The sequence below is a fragment of the Salvelinus sp. IW2-2015 genome, linkage group LG36 (genome assembly GCF_002910315.2).
Source record: "Salvelinus sp. IW2-2015 linkage group LG36, ASM291031v2, whole genome shotgun sequence".
NCBI classification, from domain to species: Eukaryota; Metazoa; Chordata; class Actinopteri; order Salmoniformes; family Salmonidae; genus Salvelinus; species Salvelinus sp. IW2-2015.
The window spans coordinates 3,361,119-3,371,107 of NC_036875.1; the positions used below are offsets into that span (position 1 = coordinate 3,361,119).

General features: G+C 42.1%; 1 protein-coding gene across 2 annotated transcripts in view; it reads left to right on the forward strand.

The window, feature by feature from the left end:
• Positions 1-9,398, forward strand: part of fgf14 (fibroblast growth factor 14) — a 295,649-nt gene extending 286,251 nt beyond the window's left edge. For both annotated transcript variants that reach the window (XM_023980878.2, XM_023980879.2), the window contains exons 4-5: positions 6,755-6,953; positions 9,098-9,398. In XM_023980878.2, coding sequence (XP_023836646.1) covers positions 6,755-6,953; positions 9,098-9,264 — 366 coding nt within the window. In that variant the 3' untranslated portion in view covers positions 9,265-9,398. The remainder of the gene's footprint in view (positions 1-6,754; positions 6,954-9,097) is intronic.
• The last annotated feature ends 591 nt before the right edge of the window (positions 9,399-9,989 follow it).

Consider the following 9,989-nt stretch of genomic DNA (forward strand, 5'->3'; position numbering starts at 1 on the left):
ATCAATTTGATTTTGTTCTCCTATGTATGGGAGACAGCCTTTTTCTTCATGCTTTATTCTCTCTTTCTGTTTTTCTCTTTCCCTCTCTTAATCTCCCCATTTTCTCTTTCACTCTTTCCTCCCAACTCTCTATTTTTCTCTCTCTCTCTCTCGCTCTCTCTCTCTATATATATGACTCTCTTCACCCCCCCCCCCTCTCTCTCATTCATTCTGTGGTGAGTGGAGTGATTATGTTGGTCTGAGCGGTGCTGGCCCTCTGTCTGTGACCAAGGTCAATTATGGCTGCCCATTTAGAGCGCTGCGAATCAGGGTACCGGGGAGTCACTGATGTGGAGAGGCAGGCAGGACGATCGAGAGGGGAGACAAATCAACCGTTGTGTGCCTCAGAAATGATTCGATTTGCCGCGGGTGTAGAGGGGTGTGCCCCGACCTCATAACTCCCTGCCAATATCACCCTTCTCTTTCTAAACATGATCTCAAATCCAGGTGGATCTCCAGCAACAGCTAGCATTATACAGTGTACCCTGCCGAGTACATGTATGTTCCCTGATGAAGTTGCAGATTACTAGCCAAACGGTATTTGAGCTGTTAATTGGCCTTAGATAATTAATAGCACATTTTTCATCTGTGCCATCATTGGCTGCCTAAAAAAAACTGCAACAGCAGTCTATCTTGAAATGGATTTTGAAATGTATCAAACCATAATCTGTATCTTTAACGTTTTGAAAGGGAATATGTCATATGTTGATCACAGGAGACATTTAATGCAATTACCCCAAAAAAACAAATCTGTTTCACTTGCCTCCGGTGTGGGTCCCTCATGTTCCTATTTACGTTGCTATAGGGAATGACCACCACCGGTCCTTTTCTTTAAGAGCATATCACTATTCCGGAGCAACCACTTCTCTGTTGCCATAGCAACCGAGTGCAAAGGTATGTGCCATGTTCTGCCCCCCACCACAAAAAGTAGAAAACAGAAGAAAAATAGAGAGAAGAGGAGAAGGGCCTGTCAAGGAAAGCACGGAGCCAGTAACTGACAGTGTGGACCAGAGGTTGTCTCTCCTTAATAAAGTTTGCAAGCTGCAGCTCAAAGTCAAGACAGCCCCTGACACAGACTTATCACCTCATGGCTCATTTACAGGTTGTGGAGGTGAAATTAAGTAGAGCTTTCTATTACGCCCTCAGATATCGACCAAACTCACTAGAAACGCACACACACCGAAAGCAATAAACTGGGAGGGCGTGCTGTGCACACCTCTTCACCTGAAAAAACAAGATGGATGTGCATGCCAACACCTTGACTGGTGTATTAAATACCACAACAATGAAATTATAAATTGCTGTATTTCTATGTCTCTATCCTCAACTTAATTTCTGAATTTGTCAGTCTTCTCCGAAGCAATTTGGCACCAACGTTTTATATTTATGAACACAGCGTTATTATGGCCAGCTGAAGTGGACATCAATATTTTCTATCCGAGATTCAAAACAAGGCGTCGGAAATGAGGAGAGTGACGACGGCTTAGTTTCAGACTGCGATTTTTAAGCATCGCCTCGTGAATTTAATGAACATGTTTGTTTTTTTAAACAGAAAAGAGGACATATGTCTGTTTGGCTTTGTGCCCTTTCCCGAATACAATCATCTGAAAAAAAAAACTGAGTGTGATGAAAGGAAGACAACAGAGAAACATAAAAAATCTCTACTGAAGCTGGAGATGCAATCAGCGCCACGAAGAGGAGTCGTTTGACTGCCTCGGAGTCATCTTCAAACCACTATGATTATCGGTGACTGACAGTGTTTGTACCCAAGAAACCTTCTCTCCCCCCCCACTCTCCCCAAGTCACTCAAAAATCTGGGAACCTAGTTATATGAAAGTATTTGCATCCAAGAAACCTTCKCACTCACTTTGTTCAGCCGCTCTCGGGTGGTTGAAGAATCGCACGGTGTAAGTAATCAGCGCTCTCGGCTCAACATGGCCTGCCGCACAAGCGATCTCGCTGATAACAGTGACCAGTCAACCGGCAACGAGCCTTACCTGACGAGGAAGATGTGTAATTAATTACCTAATTGAAGTGACTCTGGGAACCGTGAAGGTAAAAACCTCTTTGGCTTTGTAATCGGCTCCGAGACATTAGTTTGGTTCTGAAAGCAACGCCTCAACACCGTTTTATAAGAATTTTTTTGACGAGTGTATGGGATCTGGTCCAAAAAAAGAGACACTTTGAGCCAGTTGAGCATGTGAAACTCCTGTTGCAAATGTGCTCATTGGTTGAATGGCACAGTCAAAAGTCACTGCTTCTTTTTGCATTCAGATCTGTTGTTTTGTTGTGTGGTACGGTACTCTCATATCGTGGTGCTAATACAGATACGTACTGTTATGCTCCTTCCGATTGATATCCCACCTCTTTTAGGTATGAGTATTATTTGMCACTGTGGATTTATCCTTTGGCTGCATAGGATGAAGCCATGGAGCTTTTACTCACACTACTGCAAAGTGGTCAGTATTGTAAAAGACTGTTCGTTCTCAACACCTTACCTGACTAAACAAAATTAAGGGCTAGATTCAATCCGTATTGTGGAAGATAAGCACTATAGAGTGATTGAAATTCCAAGCTAATTGCAGATTCAGCCGACAAATGCAGCGTTTACCATAAATGCAGTCTCCACAAATGGGGCCCACATTGCCTTTAAATGTAAATCGTGCTATAGTGCTGATCTTCAGAGATATGGAATGAATCTAGGCCTAAATCAATACTCACTCCAATTAACTTCTACCTCAATCCATTATATTTTTGATAAGCTGTGTGGCTGATCTGTCCTGAGTCCTGTCAGTACAGTACAGCGTGTTAAAGACTGTGCTTTCCCCCGATACCCCTGGAAACGGGAAGAGACAGGCACTGCCTCTCTGACATCTTGCACATGATAAGCGGCCCTTTGGAAGGAGACTGCTGACACGCCATGAATCTGAGGACGCGCGTCGCCAAATGAGGGTGGAATTTTGCCTCATGTAGTTCAGAGAGTATTGTGTTTTTTTCATATTAAACATGCCTGTCAGGCATCATAAAGTGTTTTTTTTTTGCACATGACCTGCCGTTGCCACAATAACCACCCAAAAATGTAAAAGAAAAGTGACAGGAAATGAGCATTGCATCTATGTGCTACTAACGTAGCAGCCTTAAAATAAACGCCTGAAACTAGATCTCCTACATACTGGTCTTGACGAGAAGAAAAAAAACTGCCGGGGGAGGTTCTCTTCTTCACTTTTCAACCAATCCAGTGAATGTGGAGGAGGAGTTGAGATGGAGCTGAAGTCTCTTGCTTGGGCGATGCGTTTTCAGGTTGTCTAACGAGCATAAACACCAGAGGAAAGCCCATCCAGAGAAAAGGCGCTTCACTCTCTGTTATTGCACTGTGTGATTCCATTTGCGTCAATATGATTGGCAAGACACACACACTGCAGGTTGGGCTGCAGAAACTCCGATGTGTGGCACACAGTGCTTTCCTGACTGCAGCGCGGCAGCACTAACTTTCAATGCCAGACACAGGAACACAGGAAATCGAACGCCAAAATGCATTCAGAAGCCACTGGCTGCGATTACTGTCCGATCCCGACCCATGTTTTAGCTAGCCTCGTTCGTGCCTGCGGGCCTTCGTTAAGTTTTCAATGCCGTTCGAGATTCTGTACAGATTATTACAGCATAGGTGTGATGACCTTTGCATGTTATCTTGAAAATGCACACTTTATATGGTTACATAAAAAGACATTTGTAGTTACAGTAACCTCAAAATGTGTTACTAATTTTAAGGTTSAATGTTACATTAGGTTGTAACATAGCCTTAACTTTAGGCTATTTACTGTTTTACAAAAGCAGTTTGTGCTCAGTGGGTAGTTGGCTAGCCTTAGCAATTCAAAAGACACAGTTAGCTAGATAGCTAGTGCTATTAAAATCATATATTGATTCGAACTGTTCCTAATACCGATGCTGACATTCATGCTTAGATGACCGCCGAATCGAACCACAGAGAACTCGAGAAACTAAGATGTTGGTGTCAAAATTGAAGCCCACATACTGGTCGTTCCTAGCATTCACTCGTGAGACATTCAGCGATTTCATTATCGTTTAGTCAACGTGTATTGTATAATTCACTGGTCAACATTACTCATTGAGTCAACTTCTCAACATTTTCTGACTAGTCGACTAAATCATGGTATCTCAACATTTTCTGTTGAATTTACTATTTTTCAGTTGAATTGACTTTGGAAAATTAGCTGAAACAACTAAAAGGCTAAATACGTTTTTACAGTGTAGGATGGCAGTGTAAACACAGCCTATGAGTCTTAAGTTATTTCCTCAGTGTTACAAGCATGACACAAGGGATATACAGCATTAGCGCTACTAGCAGCTCTCGCTAACCAACTGAGCCGGTTAAGTTCCTCTGGTCTGTATGCAGTCAATGGAATCCCTCTGAGTGTTCAATTAAGGAGACTGGAAGCTCTCCAAATACAGCTACCAGCCTGTGCCTGCCTTACCTAATGCAATTTCATCTGATTGAGCCAGTCATTAATAAGTCCCCCAAAGTGTCACTTAGTTGTCGTCATCGGCCCCGACTGGTTGTTAAGCCCTGACAAGAGCTATTTAACACAGTGCTTAATAACCTGCTATTACTCGGTGATGGGGTGCGTCGTCGGAACTACACACTCACCCCATAAATAATCCCCAGGGTGAAGCTGTGGGAGTTATGAGCAAACACCTAAACGGTGGAAAGACCACGTAATATTTATTAACTACATCAAGTCCCAATCATAAATGCCTAGCGAGGGGAAATAGCAGGGAAGAAGATTAAACGTCAGAGAGAAATTGGGATTTGAGGGTCTCTTTTTGTGGCTCAGACTCGTTCAAATAATTTGCTGCTCTGGCTGGATAGGTGTGATCTAGTAGTGGGGTCTCTTACATTGACCTATGCAATCATGTCAGCGACAAATCAACTCTTAAGGAATGGAGGGAGGGAGGAAGGAAGGATACATTTTGGAATTATTCAAACAGGGCCTTTGTGGGGGTGTGCTGAATAACTCCTCCAACCAGAACTACTTGAAGCATGACCAGGCGTTTATTAATACACCCCAATGAAAACCCCAATGTGGGACCGATAATTATTACCGCTCTTTATTACCCTCCGGTTCTCTTCAGTTGAATGAGATGAATGGGGGTAAAGCGGAGTGAGATGTGGTGTTCATTTGTCATTGACAAAAAAGGGGTGTGTGAAGGATGGTGAGGTCCCTGGATTAGCTAAAAGGTTGTTTGCACAAAGTATTACAGATGTAATGAGTGTATTTTCATGACTCTTTCTTGGGTGTTTGCTAGCACAACATACACACAGATATACTCTAGCTAGTGTAACAAATTGAGGCATCTAGGCATATAATGTAGAATGGCACCGGAGGAGATGGCTGCCGTTTTATGGGCTCCTAAACAATTGTGACCCGATTCAGGAAACCAGTCGTATGTCGAAAGTCACGACTTCATAGGAGAGCCATTTGAATGTAAAAAAATTTTTTTTAATCAAAATGCGTTTTTTGGCAGAAATGCCTTCTGGAACATGTGAACTTTCATGTGCCTTAATAACAAACTTGTATGACATCTGTAAATATGAATCAAATTGTTAAATTATGAGCCTTGTTGGTTAAACCACAGAAAAAGTGAGCAACCTTCCCACTAGTCATGATTGTCTGAGATAATGAGAGGGCTGGACATGCCGAGAGAGGAGTTCGGATTGGTCTGCCACATTCAGGGCTTCTGAATATTTTAGCTCGTCAGTCTGTTTTGGTAATCCTGTTGAACGTGGCTTTTTTTTAAACGTATTGTGTAGTGGAGCTGCATAAAATTTGTCTTTGTGACCTCTGGATATTGCTACATGTTCAAACATGAATGATGTTCAGATGTTTCATTGTTTTTTGCACAAAGGCTTTGTGTCTCAAATTATATCTTAATACATAGTACACTTCTTTTCCCAGAGCCATATGTGATAGTGAACCAGATAAGTGTAGTGAACTATATGGGGAATAGGGTGTTACCTTTACCTATGCTTCGAGACCCAAATGGAACATACACTATATTTCTTATAAGAACAAGATACATTTTTAAGAACTTGACTTTTTAAAGTTTTATTGTACAAATTATAAATTACAAGTGGGGATACAGGTGTGGAGAGGAGAGAACGTTTGAAGGGTACCCAGCAAACTGGGAAAAATCCCATAAAATTAGCTAAGATTCCCATTAAGTTGTAGTTACGGTTTTATCTAACATTAGGACAACATCCCAAAAGCATTCAAATAATGTTTTTGATGAAAATGTTTTTATTTTCAGAAAATGTTTTAAATGAAATATCCTTGGAATGTTCTCCAAACATTCACTAAAATGTTGTGCACAGCTGTAACAGCCACCGCAGAACATTCCCCGAACATTCTCATTAGGTTTCCAGGTAAGGAACAGACTAAATTTGTTCTGGGAACGTTCTTGCAAGACAAACTTTGTATAATGATAAACACAACTGGACAGTTTTTGTGTTATGAGAACAACGTAACGAATGTTCTGGCAACTTCCACAGAACCAATTTTGGTTTGCTGGGTAAACCATGGGATTGAACCCGATCACCGATGGGGAGTTATACATGTATTGAGAGCGGGGACCATTACCACTTAGCCATGGCTCTGCCACATAGACATGATACTTAACCTGTCTTCTGTCTTTGCAGGAACTCTTTACGGCAGAATGCAAGTTCAAAGAGTCTGTGTTTGAGAACTAYTATGTGATCTACTCGTCGATGCTGTACAGGCAACAGGAGTCAGGGAGAGCTTGGTTCCTGGGGCTCAACAAAGAGGGCCAAGCCATGAAGGGGAATCGAGTGAAGAAAACAAAACCAGCTGCTCACTTCCTGCCCAAGCCATTAGAAGGTATGCCAACACCACATTCTGAGTTTGATTTGTTTTCATTAGAAAATAACTGTTTCAGGGGCATTAGAGCAGTATAAGCAAGAGAGCAGCAAATATAGTTTTTGTTGTTTTGTGATGAGAGGCAGTATATTGAACTAAAAAGTAGGGCATTTATATCTGCTAGACTTCTTTCAAGGATAACCTTTGCAAAACATAAGTATGTACCTTCTACTGTATATGAACATTTATTCCTGGCTGAGATCGACTGACTAGGGTTGCAAAGCTAGTAATTTACCAAAGTTAAACTTCTGTAATGTTGGTAACTAACAGGTAATCTATGGCAATCTATGGTAACTTTGGTAATTTATATTTGAATTTTTAAAAATGCATTCATGTATAGTATTATCACATATAAAGGATTTCATGCTGAAAACCTCATATTAAACCCCAATGGTATTCACTAAGTTGGTGGATTTTTATTTAGGATAATGTTTTACAGCTTTGACATTCTATTTCTTATTTTAAAATCATCTTATTTGATTTTTTTTTAAATATATAAACTGTTGTGTTGTGTCAGGTTGGCTAGATATCCTTTTAGTGGAGGACCATTCTTGATATACGCTGGAAACTGTTGAGCGTGAAAAACCCAGCAGTGTTGCAGTTCTTGACACAAACCGGTGCGCCTGGCCCGTTCAAAGGCACTTCGATCTTTTGTTTTGCCCATTCACCCTCTAAATGGCACACATACACAATCCGTGTCTCAATTGTCTCAAAACGAAATTAAAAAAAATCCGTTAACCTGTCTCCTCCCCTTCATCTACACTGATTGAAATGGATTTAACAAGTGACATTAATAAGGGATCATAGCTTTCACCTGGATTCACCTGGTCAGTCTATACCTATATGGCATGTAATGTCCATAATGCTTTGCACACTCAGTGTATTTGACATGTGATAAGGTCACACAGAGGGCCAGAGATAATTACAGACACCTGTGATAATCCGAATTACCCAAAAAGGCGAAAGTTACAAAACTTCAAAAGTTTCCAGTAATATACTCTCCCTTTGCAATCCTACTACGTATTGTTGGTACCAAGCTTATGCCTCATGTCAGAGGTGACAAACGTATTATATGTATGGGCTAACTATGAGGCGGGGTTTATGTATATATCACCAGAATCTTACACAAGTCATAAACATGTAAGCCATCACATGCCTGCAGGTTCACAATACCACATTTCATCCTCCACACCCCTCGGAATGACCATCCCACACCTAGACCCTGTCGCGGTAGTGTCTTTAGACGGAACAAGTCTATCTGATCATGCCCCCTTTACTGTTAATCCCGCCCTGAGTAACCACCCACCGCTACACTGAAGGATGGTTATCTTCCCCTTGACGTATCATTTATATTTATCATTCCCATCCATAATTCACAGGTTGGCATATAGCACAGAGGGGAAGGGACAAGCCCTGTCTTTGCGGCCATGAAATGTTGATGCTTTATGGTGCGTCTACACTCTCCTCCCCTCCCTGACTGATTTTTGTCCATTATTTAAACATGGAAGCCTCCAGGAACCTGTACTGCACTGTCGTGACAGTGACACAGCTGCAGTGCAGGGAGAGTAAAGTGCAGGATCATTTGGGAGGTTCCCACTGCTCATTTTGCATAAAGGCTTTTGGCCACATTTAGATTGGGGTCTGTAGAAAGGAGAGGAAGATATATATWTTTTTTTWAATTGAACCTTTACTTAACTATGGCACCAGCCAGAGGCTAAATAATGTGTTAGACACTTTTTTGGTCTTTTTCACCCCCTTTTTGCCCCTTTTGGTGTGGTCTGGAATGATTTCCAAAAAACAAATAGAAGCCTCTGCATCAACAAGACTTAAAACGGATTAAATCATTCATGCTAGCAGTCATTAGTGAAAAAGGAGCCATGTGGTTAGTTTTACAAGTTATTTGACTGAAAAGAGGAGAAATAGGACTTATTTTGCCCTGGGTTTTACTAAATCTTCCTCCTCTCCTCCATTCTCTCCCTTTCTTCTTTTCTCTCCCTTTTTCTTACACTCTCTATCTCTCTCCCTACCCGCCCCCTCTTTTTCCCTCTCACCCTTCCTTGCCTCCTTATCTCCTCCCTTCTCTTTATTATCTCTCTCCCTCACAGTTGCTATGTACAGAGAGCCATCGTTGCATGATGTAGGAGAGACCAAAGCGCCCAAAACAGCCGTCCTTCCCAGTAAAAGCACAACCGAGCCCCCAGTGATGAACGGAGGCAAACCAGTCAGCAAGCCAACTACTACTACTGCTACTGCTGCTAAGCCCCCCACATAGCCACAATTCACCTGGTGTGTGTGTGTGTGTGTGTGTGTGTGTGTGTGTGTGTGTGTGAGTGTGGGTGTGTGTGTGTGTGTGTGTGTGTGTGTGTGTGTGTGTGTGTGTGTGTGTGTGTGTGTGTGTGTGTGTGTGTGTGGCGGGCGGGAAGGGAGGGATGGATGGATGGAGGGAGGGACGTACATAATGGAGTCAGGGATTTTCCCTACCAGACTCCAAACCTGCACCCTCTTTCTTCTGTGGATTAGATCCAGGCAATCTCTCGGTCCTTCCTTCCTTCCTTTCTTCTTTCCTCTCTCTCTTTCTTTCTCTTTAACTAATCAATGGGGATCGATGCAGAAGGGTGGTCGCCCCCGCCCCCACCCCCCAAACCAGAAGGAAGAGTGACTCTGACAATGGAATCCGTAAAAAATGTGTGTGTTTCACGGCCAAATGTGATACCTTGCTTGCTGACGGTAACCCAAGACACCACCCCCCACATATATGCCCTGTTTGCAACGGTGTGTGCGATTAAGATCTATTTTCTATACCACAGTGCACCAGCTATGTTCTGGGGTAGATGCTTTAACACATATAGTAAAAAAAGAAATGGACTGCTATCTTCTACTTTTTACAAGTATGTTCCCGTCTCTTTCTCTTTCTATTCTCACATTTTTCTCTTTGTTGAGTAACTTAGAAAAAATACATTTTGCAGGGGCGGTGTGTGGTTTTGTAATACACGCATT